Genomic DNA, 17645 nt, shown 5'->3' with positions numbered 1-17645 from the left:
TTCAGAGTCGTCTACTATTGATTCCCAACATTCTAATCTGTTCAGCACCATCTACTGAAAAGTATATTCCAGAAGCAAGTCAAAGCTATCTGTCAAAGTCATTTATCAATTAACTAAATTTCAAAGAAATTATCAAACGATACAGTAAGAACTAATATTTTAAACTTAATTATACTTTCAGCATAAGTAAAATCAGGGTGTTTAGTTTAAGGTATGACATGAGATGCAATAATGTTGTTTTCAAACTTAGAAGAATGAAGTCTCCATAGTTCAGTCATTCATGAAGAATATAAGGATCATTTTTACATGGTCCATTGTTTTTCCTAACTGCTATATTACCAAAGACAGAATTTTTCAACAAATTCTAATACTCACTTGTATATTTGCCTTTAATAAATAACATATCCATCAAAATATTGAAAGACGTGGTGTCTGAGAAGAAACCTCGTAAATGCTAATAAAAAACAAACACAGTTTGGTTAAACGTTTTTAACTATTGAGGATATATTTTTATAAGTCTATCTTCTCTATCCAGGACTTATTTTTGCATATACTTCATTCATTTGGTCCCCTGAATTCTATAATAAATCTCTGATATACCAGATTTATTTTTCAAAAAAATTCAAATGCTGCCCACTCTTTCGACTGTCATGTCTTTGGCTGGGCATACAAACGAGGCTAGCAGTATGGCAAGAGCTCTCTGGGGTTCAGAAATACAGTGAAGGACATCTTCATTATACATGGCTCTCCAGTGCTTACAAAAAAAGAAACAAGTCAATTAACTTTGGTAAGGGGGTCCTGCAATGTGGGTGGCAGCATATTAATATGAAAAGGCCAGGGGCACCTGGGTGGCTCAATTGGTTAAGCGTTCGGACTTTGGCTCAGGTTATGATCTCACTGGTTCAAGCCCTGCATCGGGCTCTGTGCTGACAGCTCAGAGCCTGGAGCCTGCTTTGGATTCTGTGTCTCCCTCTCTCTGCCCCTCCCCTGCTCATGTTCTGTCTTTTTCTCTCTCTCTCAAAAATGAATAAATGTCAAAAAAATATGAAAAGGCAGGTATAAGTATGCATGAGGACTAAGCAAGAAGAGTCTTACAAAGCTGTGATGCTCTTTTGGCAAATGAATAATACTCACTTTTTGAAATAATTCACTAGAAGAGTGGTTCTCAACATTTTTTCCTCAACATTTTTAATATCACGATAATGCAACACATGCTATTCAAATATGCCATTAAATGCCTCCTTGCTCTAGTTTGTTCTTATTTTGAAAGCCCACTATGCAGACCCTGTTCTAGGGGCTGAAAATAACGAAATAATAAACAAGACACATAACCCTGCCCTAACTCTAGTGGGGCTTATAATCTAGTAGAGCTTAAATTCTGGCATGGGAGACGATGAACGAGTAAAACCAGTGAAGAAGTAAAAATGTAATTTCAAGTTATCAATAAGGGCTATGAAGAGCAATGAAGGGGAAAAAGGGATAGAGTAGATGGTAGAAGGTCATCAGGGAAGACTTTCTGAGGAGACCTCAATGGAGTAAAGGAGAGCCTTGATGACGAGGGTGTAGACCATTCTAGTCTGAGACCATGGGTGTGGCAGTTCTTAGAATAAGAAAGCCCAAGAGTGGAGTGAGCAAGGGGGATGGCAGGTGATGAGACACTACAAGGGACCTCTAAGTCATGATCAGGGGTCTGAGTTCTCCTCTGAGTATGATGGGAAGGCCCAGAGCAGCCCTGTCCACAGTGTGAGCCATATATGTGGTTCTACATTTTCAAGTAGCTTCATTAAAAAAAGTAGAAATACAGGAAGTCAGTTTTAATGATGTTACCTAAGCCACTAAAAGCAAAATATAATTTTAACATGTAACCAATAAAAAAAATTTAGCACTTTTTCTTTTTTATATCAAGCATGTGAAATCCATCATGCATTCTACCCTTACAGCCCATGTAATTTCAACTAGCCACAGTCCAAGGACTCCATAGATACATGCAGACAGTGGCTATGATACAGGCAGCACTACAGGGTTCAGGGTGGGGACACAATAAGAGTGGAAACAGGATTAGGCTTTAATGTCACTGGACTCAAATTCAGTTTAATCTGCTACTCCAGGCAACTTGGTTATATATGATTATTTCATGCATGGGTCTAAGTTTAAAACAAAAAAAACAAAAAAACAACTGAAGTTGCATTTTCTTTTTGCTTTTTAATCATTAGACTCATGGCTGTCATTACAGTGAAATTTTCATTTTCCTTTAATTACAACACATGATTACTGAAGCCAAACAATACAAAAACATATAAAGTAAAAAGTAAGAATTTCCTGTAATTCTACCCCCTAAAGATAAGCAGTAGGGATTTCATGTAGATCCTTGCAGGTTTTTAATAGATATATACTAAAATATACATATGTATATTTTTCTTTTAGGAAAAATATAGGTTCAAACCAATCCTCGTTGTAAAACCCCCTTTTCTCTGGTTACTAATACAGTATGATCCTCTTTCTAAACAATGGGTGTCCTTAAAAGAGGGGAAAGTCAAGAGTTCACAGCTCTACCATGGAAAGAACACTTTAGGGGTGCATGGGTGGCTCAGTCAGTTAAGTATCTGACTTAGGCTCAGGTCATGATCTCACAGCTTGTGAGTTTGAACCCCGCATCGGGCTCTGTGCTGACAGCTTGGAGCCTGGAGCCTGCTTCGGATTCTGTGTCTCCCTCTCTTTCTGTCCCTCCCCCGCTCGTGCTCTATCTCTCTCTCTCCCAAAAAATAAACAAACATTAAACAAAAAAAAAAAAAAAAAAAAGAAAGAACACTTTATACGAAGAGTACAAGACAGAAACACGATTTAGTAGAGGGTTCCTAAAAATACAAAAGGGTCCCAGGTGGCCAGCCCTGGCCCCAAAATAAATGTTTCTGACCATGTATGAATTTACCATGTGTCTAAGTGCCAGTTTCCTCATCAGTAAAATGGATAGAATGACAGTATCCACCTCACCACGGTCTGTGCAAAATAAATCAAGCAGGTATAGTGCTTAAGCACAGTGCTGAAGACACAGTGTATGTTCAATAAATAATTACAGAAATAATTATCATTATTTTTGTCTTTAAGAAAAGAAAATCAGAAGATGTGAAGGTATTCTGAAAACCAGAAAAGCACTATACAAGGTGGCATCAACAAGAAGTAAATAATATAAAAAGAAAGGAGAATCACAGGTGGGTAACAGGAAAGGCAATCTTCAAATGGCTGCCTGTCTTAAACAATCCCCCGCTAAAAGCTTCTCTGAGAGGTTAGTCTCAGGTCACAACCAAGGAAGGTAGACCCCTTATAATTTGTCCATACATCTCTTCCACACCTGTCCTACACCTCTGTCTGAAAAGAGCAAGGCCTCTTCATAGCAATGGACTCCAAGGAAACCTTAAAATACAGGTAAGAGCTCATTCCTTCAGCTTAGGAACCTTGATCTGAAAAATCTAAGCCAGGAATAATGTAAGAGAGATGCCTTCCCTAACATCACTAAAAACACCCAAGGCTCAGCACAAGGAAATCACACTGACAGGGACAGTAATCGGGAGACAATAACCTGGTCTTTGATGAGTTCCAATGCAGATTCCTCAAGATCCAACTCGTAGCACAACCTCATGAAAAGTGGTCCAAATTTATACTCTCCCAAAGTGACATTTCTGTTCTCTGTATGGTACCTGGTAATGAAAATGATTCAGTGAGTCAAATAGTGAGATGCAGGGAAAAAGACAGACCAACTGTGGCATGTACTCTGCTAGATGCTGGGGACACAATAAAGAACGAGGTACTCTCACAGTCCGGAGGGAGAAAAGTGCAGAAACGAGGACAATCAGAGGAATTCTGGAGTGAAGTATGCCAGACATTTAAATAGAAAGGGTTTGTGAGAGGCCCACATAACCACATGAAATCAAAGAATGGAAAAACGTACATTGTAATTATCTTCTCAATATATCAACAAACTGCTAGGATGAGTGCTAGCAAAGGTCAGGGAACAACAGGGCTCTTGCACAGCAAACTGGAGAGAATGGCACTGTGTCTTTGTATGGGCCCCATCTAGAGAGGAACGAATCAAAGGAGTGAAGTGATGCTCTGTCCTCCTCAAATGTGACTTCTCCATAGAGGATGACAGACAACCTACAGATGTACTTTACAATTTAGACCCATCGCTGTTTTCCTCTGCTCAGGAAAAGGCATATGTGATCTACCATCACCTAGCTAAACAAATTAAATGCTGTTTTGAAGTTTAGTTTTAGCAAAACGCTAATTTCAGACAGTGACATCTTATACGTGCCTTGAGGTTTCTACAAGCAGTCAGTCCACCAGTTAGGATGCAGAACTAAAAATTGCTAGCATAAATTTACTTTCAATAACCAACTCTTTCTGTTTTAGACACCAAGAAGACAATCTGGTGACAAAATAAGTATCGCAAGATTACTTGTAAACCAGATTTTACTAAGACTCATTATGTGAATAAATCACACATACCACAGGGAATAGCTCTGACTTTAAAACCAGAACGCTTTTTAGCCTTCTGCCGAAATCACGGAGGACAGTCACAGTAACATCATGGATAGTGTATCCCAAACATACATAATGCCAAATAGAATGATGATATGTACTTTCAAAGATACACTTCGTAGTCAAATTATAGAAATTATAAAATATATTCAGTGCTTCATTACAAGTTATGAATTAAATTATATCAGTTGTACACCTTAAATATACCTGAGTTTTAGTTGTCAATCATACCTCAATAATACTGGGGGGAAAAGAATTGGGTTATTTAAAGGCAATATAGTATGTGACTAAGGATTTTTAGATTCTGATTCCAAGCTAACAGTTCAAATCCCAGTTCTTTTACTTACTAACTGTATAACCAGGAGCAAATAAGTTAACCACTCCATGCCTCAGTTTCTTCATCTGTAAATGGAGATAAAAGTTCAACTCAAAGTTTTTGTAACGATTAATTAAGATGACATGCCTACTAGCACACAGAAAATCTGCCATTTGTGTCAGCTCTTATAAAATATAAGGCATGCTGTGGAAAAGATCTTTAAAAATCAATACATTCCAAAAATAGTGTCATGAAAAATTTGTGCCAGATTAAAAATAAAATGCAAAAACAAAAGTTTTCCCAATTTAGAGAACATTTACACTAATAAAAGCGCTAGAAATTCACAAAGATAAAGTATTACCTCTTCTTGACAAGAAATGTTCAAATCAGAGAATCTAAAATACCCCTAATAAACCACACACCAGCATGTGGTCAAGACTATGGGGGGGATTAAGTTGCTCCTCACTTTTGACACAATAAAAGAGCTTATGTTCTAGCTCATTACTCTTCCTCCCCAGTAGTGGGGTGCCTGTGTCAGCAAGACAGAGAACAGGTTGGTTAGGCCATGGACCTGCCCATTTTCCCACTTTTCCAGCTGTCCACCAGTAGAGGGAAGAGACAGCAACTGGGCAGAGTTATTAGCAATGATTTAGATTTGGGTAGTAAAAACTGACAATAAAACAAGCCAGAGGGTCTAATATGATTCATCTTTGTGAAACTGAGATAGTATTAGGATTCCTAATACCATGCAAATGTAAATTAGCATAACTCTTTTGGAAAATAATCTGGCATTTGTATCAACAAATTTTAAAATGTTCATATTCTCTGATCATCTCCAAAACAGAAAGAGTATGTTTTATGCATAGAGTTGCTCATCACGGCATTATTCATACTGATGAAAATATCAAAAATCAGACATTCAACAAGAGGGGTACCTGACATACAATGGAATATTATAAAGTCATTAAAATATAACTCCTAAGGTATATTAACAAAAAAATTATGCTGTAATACTAAGTAGAAAATGCTATCATTATATATACAGTAATTATTAGGAAAGTATAAATAAACCCTATCAAAACCAGACAATCTTTGCACGTAAAAAATTAGTGAGAAAATGGGGATGCCTGGTGGCTCAGTCAGCTAAGTATCCAGCCTTGACTCAGGTCATGATCTTGTGGTTTGTGGATTCGAGCTCTGCATCAGGCTCTCTGCTGACAGCTCAGAGCCTGGAGCCTACTTCAGATTCTGTCTCTCTTTCTCTCTGCCCCTCCCCGACTTATGCTCTGCCTGCCTCCCCGCTCAAAAATAAACAGTGAAAAAAAGCTTAAAAAAAAAACAGTGACAAAATATATCAAATATCAACAGTGGTTGATCCATCCGGAGGTGGAACTGTTGCTCCTCCCTGCTGAGTGTGGGTGTGCCAGGTAACTTGCCTTGACCAAGACAATGCGACAGAAGTGAAGCTGTGCCAGTTCCAGGCAGCTTTACAAGGCCTGCAGCTTCCACTTGTGCAGGGTGCTAGTGCAGCCCAGGCTAGACTCATGAACGATGAGACACTCCAAGGAGAGATGGGTCACGCGGACTCAGGCATCAGAAATACAAGTAAAGCCTCTTGGACCTTCCAGCTCAGAGCAGCCAGCAGCTGACCATAGAGGAGCAAGTGACTTTAGCAGACACTAATACAGAACTAGCAGGCCTCAATTCCTGACCCACAGAAATAATAGATAATAGATAATAATAGATAACAGAAAAAAAAACAGTTATCATGTTCTGGTGTGCAACAAGAGACAACAGAAATAGCAGAATCTGTGATGTATTTCTTCTACTTTTTTGGTGTTTTTCAAACTTTCAATGGATTGTGTGTAATGTTATGTTTTTTCCTTTTAAAGATAACATTAATTTTTCATATTATAAAATTGATAATGCCCACTGTAGACAAGTTTGAGAGACTAAAAAAAACACATATTTAAACCAAAAAATATGTATAATTCCCAGAGAACCACAATTAACTTTTGGTACATACTCTTCCAGTATTCTACATATGAACACACTTACTTATACTACTCTCTCTACATTATAAATGCAGGTCCACGTGTAGAAACCTATCTTTCAAGAATGGTAAAAAAAAAAAAATAAAAAGCCATGAATTTAATTTTAGAAACAAAGCCTGTTGATTTCAGTTCATACACTTCCCGAGTAAGTGAAACCTTTGCTAGGTTTCCTAACAGCAGACTATGATTACACGGGAATTCCCCTGACGTGGGAAAATGACAATGGATCAGAGAAAGAGACATTTGTCTTGAGGAGACAGATGATCGAGGAGTCCATGAAGTGGTCCAAGTGAGAGATGACGCGGCCTGCACTAAGACACTGGTAACGAGGACAGAGAGAGGAAGCCCAGAGATGAGAGATATCAGGGAAGTGGAAGCAGTAGGATTTCTCATCCTGTCAGGGAGGAGAGCAAGTAAGGTTAGAGGAAAGAGGCTCCCAGTTATCCATCCTGAGGGGTCAGTACGACAGAAAATAGTAAAAAGAAGCAATTTGTGTGAGTTGAATGTGAAGACCTAGGGGATATGTAAGTGGACTTCATCAGGCTGGTGATTTCTTAGGACATGAATTCTGGTTTTCCATCCTTAGTACCTGGCATATAGAAGGAATCCAGGAAGCGATTGCTAAGTGAACATAAATGTCTGGAGCTGGGGGCAGGCATGTGGACACGAGATTTGAAAGTCATCAATGTATAGTTGCCAGCTGAATCCATGTTAAATGGATGAGATTCTTCAGGAAAAAGAAAGAAGAAACCAAACCTGGCAGAATTGTACACAAATGCCTCACCTGTAAATGACATTTTTAGCCAGTTCCACATCATCCCGGGTATCACACAAATGAAGGAAGGTTTTCAACTCGTCCTTCAAGATGAGCTTATTCTGGGCCAATTTCTCTTTCATGTTTCTCAGGTAGGTTGCTGGAAGAAAGCATAGTGTGGTGGCCGTCACTCAGGCTGATTGGGACTGTCAGGAGTCTGACCTCAGGGAGAAGGGGAAGCTGGATTCTGGCACACTGCAAAGAGGCACTGAAAGAGGCTCCCATCACTGACTAGTGTCCTTAAGAGCAGTATCACAGAAGGTCTATGAAGCAAACCATCTGTGCTACAGGAGCACGGGATGGGGGCCCACTCAAAACTTTCTAACATACAATCTTTGAGGGTAAGAACACAGGAATATGCAATTGTGACTACCTGGGTGACCCTTCTGCACACTAAAGTTTTAAGAACTATGTCCCAGAGGCTTAGTCCAAAAAACTATCGACAGGTGACCCATTAGGAAAAAAAAAAAAAAAAAATGCAACCAAGACATCTAAACCAACAATTGGCAGGGTATCTAGCAGGAAAACTGAAAGGAAAATGTGTACTGAAGATGGGTTTGCCCCAGTGGTTGACCTACACGATTTAGCAATATTTCAAGTCTCTTGCACTTGGTTCAACTCTACCTTTCATTTCTCTTGCTCTCCCTACTCAGTTATTAGACAGCATGACACAGTACTACATAATGCACACGGTAAAAAAAAAAAAACCCATCCTCTCAACAGCAGCAAACACTCTTGGTAAGAGAATCATTTCAAAATGCTTATACTTATCTCTGTCCCGTCTTGTATCTGATGAACTGTGGAGACAGTCAAACACCAAAAGGAAACACTGCTTCTTGGCATTAGGAAGGGATCAGATTCTCAGCAGAATGTGGGGTGAGATGCAAGCCCAGCACTAAAGAAGCATCTGCTTTCTAGAAGGCAGAGCTGTTCTCAGTATCAGGAGCTGCCAAGAAAAGTCTACGGGTTTTGCTCCAAGGCCCAGAGCTTTGAAGGAAGGCTGCTTAAAGGAATGGCACAATATGTATTAAAACACAAGACTGGGAAGCTGAGGCAGACACTGTTCTCAATTTAAAGAAAAGAAGGCCCACCTGGTTTAAGTTAATACTGTGGACCATCCAATCTTTATTTGCAGAGCCAGGTCATGGTTAAAGGTTTCAGAGGTGGAGAGGCCCGGGCTATAAGCTAGGCTCTGCTACTTGCATGCTATGGGGAGACCCTTGTCTGTTAGACTTGATTCCACGTGTAAAGTGAGAATCGTGAGAGCTACCTCATGGGGTATCCTGACATAATGTACGTTAAGCATTTAGCACAGGGCAAATCATTTTTTGTTCTCATTTTCATTCCATCACTTATTAGATTTAAGAGAATTTATACTATTAACTGTTTCTAAACAATTTCTAATCTAAATAATTCTAATGGGACGACTTACACTTTTCAATAAGCCTTAAGAATCCAAAATTTCAACAATATAATTTGCACTTTCAAACAAATAATCAAGATTTAAGTGTTTGTGAGCAACACAAGGAAGGCTAAGGCAGGGTTCCCATCCTGAAGGAACTTAATCTATTTGAAAAAACATGACACAGTTACGTAAAGCTATCTGAAAACAATGATTGAGGGGCACATGAGTGGCTCAGTCAGTTAAGCGTCCGACTTCTGCTCAGGTTATGATCTCACGGTTTGTGAGTTCAAGCCCCGCGTCAGGCTCTGTGCTGACAGCTCTGAGCCTGGAGCCTGCTGTGGATTCTGTGTCTCCTTCTCTGCCTCTCCCCTCGCTCGCAATCTGTCTCTCTCACTCAAAAATAATAAACATTAAAAAAATTTTTTTTGAAAACAATGACTGAGGGAGTGACAGGTGGCCAACTATATAAATAGAAAGAAATAAGAGTGGCAGAAATAGACCAGGTTTGGCAGATGTGGAAAGGTACCAGAAAGGAAGTGGCTGGATACGGTTGGAGAAACTCAGGAGAGGGGATCATTCTTGGTATAAGAATCAGCATGAACAATAGCATAGAACTGGGCACAGGGGGAGGGGGTGAGGGAAGAACTGTGATTACATTAACAGGAAATCATACTGGACTCCATAAAGGGTAAGGGGCCCATTATGGAGGAGCTGGGAAGCTGGTGGCAGTGCGTGGGTGGCTGTGTGTGTGTGGGGGGGATGTACACAATATGGTATAGGACAGAGGACCACTGTCGGTTCTTATAATGAAGAAATGTTAACAGGATTTTTATAAATATCAATCTGACCATGGAGTAGATTGGCATTCATTACATTAACTGCCTTTCAGAACATATGCTCAATTGTGACAGCTTTAGAAACACTACAACAATTGGATGTAACTAAAAAATGACATGAGGCCCTAACTGCCAACTTCACAAAGCTCCAAAAGTGATGAGTAAAAAGAAGACTGAAGTAAAATCCAGGCTGAGGAAAATCAGAAGTAAAATGTCCACTGGAGATTAACATATTCTCCCTCACTCTGAAGGCTTATCTACTCATTCCATAGGTGGTATAATGTATATGAATAGAAAAGTGGTGAGGAAAAAAGATTTCTGGAGGGCTAGAAGCAGTGTTTATTACGTGCCCATAAACATTTGACAGTGAGAGGAAGGAGATCTGAGAAATTTAGTAGGAACAAACTAAACTGTTATTAACAAAGGGAAGTCTTGCTATGCTTATCAAGGAATTTAAAGTACCAGAAAAAATGTGGAGAGGGAATGAATTCAACAAGAGTTCTCAGATGCTGACAGGAGTAAGAACTAGGATAGTAGTGTGTTTTCAGCTTTTTGTAATAAAAATTTTCAAACATACCCCAAAACAGAAAGAGAACAGTATAATGACCTCTCATGTGCCCATCACCTGGGTTCCCAAATGACCAATATTTTGCTAATTTAAAAAAATGTTTTACCCTATTGACTTTTTCGCAGAGTAGAAAAATATGAAAATGCATCCCACAAGATGGTTTTGTTTCACTGTTTCATTTGTGTATAGGTATGTATGTGTACAGTAGGGATGCTATGCAAAATGTACTTTTTACTCAGAGGTGTATCAAAAAATGTTAAAGCCAGTCATCTTGAGCAGTTCTTCTCAGACCTTACTGTGCATATTAATAGTCTGGGCTTTAAGTTGGGCATCTCTATGAAACTCCCAGTTGCTGCTAATCCTTGACCCTTAGTTTAGGTGGCAGGGATCTGAGGGAACTCGTTCCAACACGAGTTTTAGTATTTCTCTGGGATCCTGGAAAAAGTGACAAGAGGAGAGCTGTAGGCTCTGTAGTAGCAGAAAGTGAGATGAAAAGTACGTTTAAGAGTAGACTAGGAAATCAAGAATGAACTATGTCAATCTCTTCTCGGACATAAGGTCATTAGAGAAGACCAAACAGATAAAGACAAAAAAAACAAAAACAAAACAAAACCTGAATGACACATCGATGAAAGAACCAACAAAATAGATTCAATTACCTTTAGTACCAGGAAGATGATTTGCAATAACCACCTTCTTATGCTGAAATTCTTTTAATTTCACAACATTATCTGTAAGTAGATATCTTTTAGCTACAAATAAAAGAAAAAAGCAAAATCATTTTAATTCCTTTTTTTAAAAAAAATTTTTTTTAACATTTATTTATTTTTAAGACAGGGAGAGACAGAGCATGAACAGGGGAGGGTCAGAGAGAGGGAGACACAGAATATGAAGCAGGCTCCAGGCTCTGAGCGGTCAGCACAGAGCCCGAGGCGGGGCTGGAACTCACGGACCGCAAGATCACGACCTGAGCCGAAGTCGGCCACCCAACCAACTGAGCCACCCAGGCGCCTCTCATTTTAATTCTTTTATTGTTAGTGAAGAACATGAATAGAGGTTGATTGTCTCTGGGGCGCCTGGGGGCTTAGTTAAGCCTCCGACTTCTACTCAGGTTATGATCTCACAGTTTGAGCCCCACATCAGGCTCACGGCTGTCAGTACAGAGCCTTCTTCGGATCCTCTCTCCCCCTCTCTCTCTGCCCTTCCCCTGCGTGTGCTCTCTCTCAAAAATAAATAAAACATTAAAAATATTTTTTAAAAAAAGTGTTGTCTATTTATGAGAAGGCAGTCCAGAGAAGTGGTTACAGTAGGAATATACTGTTGCGCTGCCTGAGGGCAAATCCCTCCTCTACCAGATTCCTCTGACCTTGGGCTAATTACTTGGCCTTGCTGTTTCCATCTCTGTAAACCAAGAAAAGAATGGTACCTCTCTCATTGGGTGGTTTCAAGAGAAAAGGAATATACTTAAGATGCAGAGTAATAGCTGACACTAAGTGTCAAATATTTTATTATCACTCACCAGCATAATGAAATTTAATCATTCCCGTAAAGCTATTAATGGACAATCTTACAAATGAAGACACCTGCTCAAGGTCTTTTAGACTGTTAGCTCTCCAGTTGGGACACCAAACTCAGTCTAAGACCTCGATTCCCAAACTTTGCAGAACAGTACACCCAAGGGGGAGAGGGATTTCCAGACAACAGCGTCGCCCCATCTGAAGGACTACTATAGCCCCCAGCTCAAGACCCCACCCTGGCTGTCCTCTGGTTCCCAGCAAAGGGGCTTCGACGACACCGAAGGGCCAGTGCTGCACACGCGTGCAACCAAAGGGCACAAGAGCATAGGCTGCTCCAGGCCAGTGAGGGACTGAGGCAGGCGCTTTTATTTCCCCCCCAAAGCGATGCCTGCTAAGGTGTCAATCTCCCTTCTTTCCCATTCCTCCCCTCCTTCACGACCAGAAGCCCGCGGATACCTCCGAGAGGGCAGCGGCAGCATGTGGAGCCTGAGCCTCCCACCCCGGGAGACACGGAACTCTGCAGCGTAAACAGCAAAACGTGACCCGGCCGCCGAACTGCGGCAGCCATGTTATCCTGGGCCGCAACAACTACGCGCGCCGGGGAAGGGGGCGGAACATCAGCCTGTGACCCCACCCCTTCCTTTCCCTCAACCCCTGGGCGTTCTTCCTCTTGGTATGCTCCAAGATGGCAGCCCCCATAGCGAGGCGCTGGTTTCTTCTGGCGCGGAGAGTGCCTCTGCCTCCAATCTCCCTGGCAGGTTTGTGGCTGCTTTCCTTTTGTGGGGTACTTCATTAGGCACCTGAACACTCTTCCTTAAGTCAAAGGAGCTGTGGGTTTTCCTCAGAACAGGAAAGGCTTCTGGGTTCTAGTTGCTAGAGAAACCGTTTGGAGCGTTGGGTAGCACAGAAGGGGGAGGTAAGGCCCCCGACCTGTATGCTTGCCTAGAATAGTGCCTGCCAGCCCAAAAGTGCGAAGAGTAGAGGAAGTCATGGCATGAGGGCTTCTACCTGTGATTTGCAGGGTTTGTGTTAGGGTGGTCGTCTCTTCACTGACCATGAAGAGCCCAAATGTGCCCACCCCAGAGCTAGAACTTTTCCTCCCCGCTAAAGTGTTCTTGGAGGGGCGTCGAAAACCTCACCACCTCACACTTGACCAGACCTTTCGTTTCCACATGGGATAAGTATTTCAGTACTAATTTCGCATTACTTAATGATCTGGGGCACAACTTTTGAATGACATTTCTATGCCACAGTTTTCCATGTGTAGAGACAATAGGCACTTCTGAAGTACCTTTGACCTTTGAACAAGTCAGGGATTAGGGACATACCAGGCAGTTGAAAATTTGTGTTTAAGTTTTGACTCCTCCCTTACCCATCACAGTCCATTAACACTTTTTTATGTCTTATGCAATTTTATACTGTATTCTTAACAGTATGATTAAATGTCTAAAATGCAGTAATCACAGTTGATGTTTCCAACATACCTCCTCTAACTCCTGTTAAAAACCAACACATACACTGTTGTTCACACTTGTTTAGCAACAGCCATTAACTATGGGCATGAAACCTCATTGTTAGCCACCAGGTTTTTTGAGAATTAATTGGTTGACCTGGCAGGTGAAAGTGTTTAGTGCCACATGTTAAGTAAAGTATGTACAGTACCTGGCATCTCATTAAGAATTAGCTGCTGTACCTATTTGCTAGCATGTTTAATTATGGTGGTTACTAAATGCTTTTCAATTTAAACAAGACCTTGAATTGCTTATCAGGGAGACCATCATGGTTGCATTGTGTTTGGGGCAATCATTCTGATAAGGGAATGGAAATTAGGTAAGGGTGACTTATGAGAATTTTCAGTTAGCATTTGTTCTTAAACTGGTGAACATGTAATTTACACCTGTGTTGTTCCATTGTGGTAGCTACTAGCTACTTGTGGCTATTGAGATTAAATTCAATTTTAGTCACACATTTTTTTTTAAATTTTTTTTTTCAACGTTTATTTATTTTGGGGACAGAGAGAGACAGAGCATGAACGGGGGAGGGGCAGAGAGAGAGGGAGACACAGAATCGGAAACAGGCTCCAGGCTCTGAGCCATCAGCCCAGAGCCTGACGCGGGGCTCGAACTCACGGACCGCGAGATTGTGACCTGGCTGAAGTCGGACGCTTAACCGACTGCGCCACCCAGGCGCCCCAGTCACACATTTTTTAAATGTTTAGTAGAGACCTATGCTTGGTGGCTACAGTTGTATAGCTCAGAACATTTCCATCATTATAGGAAGTTCTATTGAATAAGCACTAGGTTAGACCATAGAAGAAAGGAGTCTTGAAACGAGTAACTGGAAACTATAAGGCAAGTAATAGAATTATGTAGGAACTTCAGTCAGGAAAGACATACTATGTGATTTCACTCCTGTGTGCAATTTAAGATACAAAAAAACGTCAGCATAGGGGAAGGGAAAAAAAAGAGGGAAGCAAACTGTAAGGGACTCTTAACTAGAGAGAACAAACCGGGTTGATGGAGGGAGGCGAGTGCAGATGGGCTAAATGGGTGATGGGTATCAAGGAGGGTACTTGTGATGAGCACTGGGTGTTTTAAGTGATCACTAAAGTCTACACCTGAAACCAGTTTTACTCTATGTTAACTAAGAATTTAAATAAAAACTTGAAATAAAAAAGTACCTGAGATAGTGCATTATAACCCATTCAGGATTTGAAAATGCTGATAAGGAGCTTGACTATTAAGTCATCAAAATATTTTGAGCCATTACAGGGTAAGAGAGGAAAAAAATATACTTAGCACAAATTAGAAAAGTGATTTAAATACCTGAAGAGGGGAGTACCTGGGTGGCTCAGTCAGTTAAACATCTGAATCTTGGTTTTGGCTTGGGGATGTGATCTCACAAACCGTGACATCGAGCCACACATTGGGCTCTGTACTGACTCTGCAGAGCCTGCTTGGGATTCTCCCTCTCTCTCTGTCCATCTGCCCCTGCCCCGACATAAATAAGCTTTAAAAAAAAAAGTATTTTAAAAATAAATAACACATGAATAGGGTAGAGAAAAGAAATTTACTGGGTACCTACTACATAGTGAACATTAAACACATAATGTGCCCTTATTTAAACTGATCAAGGTAGGCGCTGTCTTTTGTATCATGAAAGGAGCTCAGCTTGTGCAACTTGCCCCCATTTCATACCATTTCTTAGCAAGCCAAGGATTCCAACTTAAGATTTTGTGACTCTAAAAGGCTATATGTATCGACAGTCACACTACTTTTCTTTGGATGGTAAACATGTTTGGAGACATTGGTCTAAAGGCCAAAGTAACTACAAAATGACTAAGAATATAGATACAGCCAATCACTTTTCACTAAACGTTGAGATTCTGGTCCTTGGAGGTACCTTTTTAGGATTAAACGGAGAAATTACTTCTTATAGTGGATAGTTATTTTAGAGAATATGGTTGCCACCAAAGCTAACTGGCTGAAGGATAATTAAGTTCAAGAAAGGTTTGTAAATACTGCTGGGTGGCCTATTCAGAGCGGAATTTATCAGACTCAGACACCTAAACCTAAACCTGTGAGGCTCTTACTGTCTTTAAAAGGCTTACAGAAACATTCTTTAAATAATGTTTGTTTTAAGGTGCACTGATTTCCTATTGTAGTTTTAACAAATTATTACAAATAAAGTGGTATAAAACAATACAACTATTACAGTTCTGTAGGTCACAAGTCTGACCAGAGGGTCTTGCTATGTGGAAATCAGGGTGTTGAAAGGGACAGGTTCCTTGCAAATTCTGTAAGGGACAATCTGTTTCCAGGTCTTGTCCCTCTTCATGAAACCACTTGAAATCCTTGGCTGATGCTCCCCTTTTTCAAATACATTTAACACGAGTAAGAGCAAGTCACGTCTTTACATCACTCCATCCTTCATTCATCTCGGTATCTGTCTTTTCCACTTTTAAAGACCTTGTGATTACACTGGGCCCATCTGGATAAGCCGATATAGTCGCCTCATTTTAAGATCAGATGATTTGTGATCTTAATTCTATCTGTAACCTTAATCCCCCTTAGCTATTACCCTAACATTCGTAGGTTTGGGAGAGTAAGACATGGACATCTTTTGGAGGGACATGATTCTGCCTACCAAATTTGGCCACACATTTCTACATTTATTATTTGTTTCTATTGGTCTAGGAAAGTTTTCTATTTGCTAAATTTAAATTCTTCATCCTTATACCCTTATCCTTTTGTTCTACACTCAATGGAGATGGAAAGTGATTACTGGTTACTTTCTTAAAAAGCAAACATTAAATAGTTCATATATGTAAATAGTTCATATATAATAGTTCAGCTTACCTTTTGTAGATTTACTAGTCCTTATTTGTTTTTTTGTTTTCAGTTCATGTGATGCCCTTGAACAACTGCACACAAAGGGCATTCTTGAACTCCTCTACCTTTCCCCACTCTGACCACCCCTACTTTTTGTCTCATCTCCCAATTCGAAATTCTTCATTGACCTAGATAATTGTCTTTTCTTTTCTTTTTTTAAAAAAAATTTTTTTTTCAACGTTTTATTTATTTTTGGGACAGAGAGAGACAGAGCATGAACGGGGGAGGGGCAGAGAGAGAGGGAGACACAGAATCAGAAACAGGCTCCAGGCTCTGAGCCATCAGCCCAGAGCCTGACGCGGGGCTCGAACTCACGGACCGCGAGATCGTGACCTGGCTGAAGTCGGACGGTTAACCGACTGCGCCACCCAGGCGCCCCGATAATTGTCTTTTCTGACTCCAGAATGGGGGGGGGGGTGATTTTTTTATGCTAGAATGAAGCATATTCTAGAAAAATAAATAGAGAATAAGAAATTATAATAATAAGTAGACAATAAGTCACTGGTATCCTTAAGTGTATAGCTTAACAGTCCTATCCTTAGCTCTTGCTCACATCGAGAAGGGCTGTTCCTGTTTCTGACAGAAAGGAGAGACCTTCCTGGTTTAAAAAAATTTTTTTTGAATGTTTATTTTTGAGAGAGAGAGAGCAAGAGCGAGTGGGGGAGGGGTGGAGAGAGGGAGAGGAGACACAGAATCTGAAGCAGGCTCCAGGCTCCGCACCGTCAGCACAGAGCCTGACGCGGGGCTCGGATCCATGAACCGTGAGATCATGACTTGAGCCAAAGTTGGACACCCAACCAACTGAGTCACCCAGGCAACCCTGTCCTTTCACTTTCTTAATGGTGTCCTTTGAAACATAAAAGCTTCTACTTTTGTTTAAGTTTATGCTCATACTTTCTCATTCATTCCTTGAACTCCTGTCTATTGGCCATTGCCATATGCCAGTCATTGCGCCAGGTGCCCTGAATGCAGCTGTGCCCTCTAGTGAGTTACCTCAAATCTGGCTTGTTAGGTTTTTCTTATAACTAGGGTGCTAGGTTACTAGGCAGGATACTCTGCTTTAGGTGAAGTTAGGGTAAATGTGCTGATCCAAGTCAGATGGAAATGTTCTTAGGACTAACGATTATAAAGCATTCAATTTGTGAGTTAAGCAATAGTTCAGCAAGTATTTGGGTTCTAAGGAGTTCTAGGGCTCACCTATGCTATAA

The 17645-nt window shown here is 40.6% G+C and overlaps 2 protein-coding genes across 7 annotated transcripts in view; one reads left to right on the top strand and one right to left on the bottom strand.

Annotated features, from left to right (window-relative positions):
* Positions 1–12628, bottom strand: part of PTCD2 (pentatricopeptide repeat domain 2) — a 65502-nt gene extending 52874 nt beyond the window's left edge. For 5 of the 6 annotated variants that reach the window (XR_007155031.1, XM_047872652.1, XM_047872659.1 and 2 more), the window contains exons 1-5: positions 12503–12628; positions 11189–11281; positions 7691–7820; positions 3578–3695; positions 376–454 (exon numbers count right to left, since the gene is read on the bottom strand). Coding sequence is in view for 5 of the 6 variants with exons in the window: in XM_047872652.1 (XP_047728608.1) it covers positions 376–454; positions 3578–3695; positions 7691–7820; positions 11189–11281; positions 12503–12614 (532 nt within the window). In the remaining variant the exon portion in view is untranslated. Of the gene's footprint in view, positions 1–375; positions 455–3577; positions 3696–7690; positions 7821–11188; positions 11282–12502 lie in introns of those variants that run through there. The other variant, XM_047872664.1, reaches the window with a different exon arrangement.
* Positions 12629–12710: 82 nt separating this feature from the next.
* The window catches only part of MRPS27 (mitochondrial ribosomal protein S27), an 86825-nt gene continuing 81890 nt past the window's right edge, over positions 12711–17645 (top strand). Inside the window, exon 1 of the mRNA XM_047870247.1 lies at positions 12711–12804. Coding sequence (XP_047726203.1) covers positions 12732–12804 — 73 coding nt within the window. The 5' untranslated portion in view covers positions 12711–12731. The remainder of the gene's footprint in view (positions 12805–17645) is intronic.

Source organism: Prionailurus viverrinus, chromosome A1 (genome assembly GCF_022837055.1).
Source record: "Prionailurus viverrinus isolate Anna chromosome A1, UM_Priviv_1.0, whole genome shotgun sequence".
Lineage (NCBI taxonomy): Eukaryota > Metazoa > Chordata > Mammalia > Carnivora > Felidae > Prionailurus > Prionailurus viverrinus.
The sequence above is the reverse complement of the archived record's forward strand: the minus strand, read 5'-3'. Positions and strand labels throughout refer to the sequence as shown.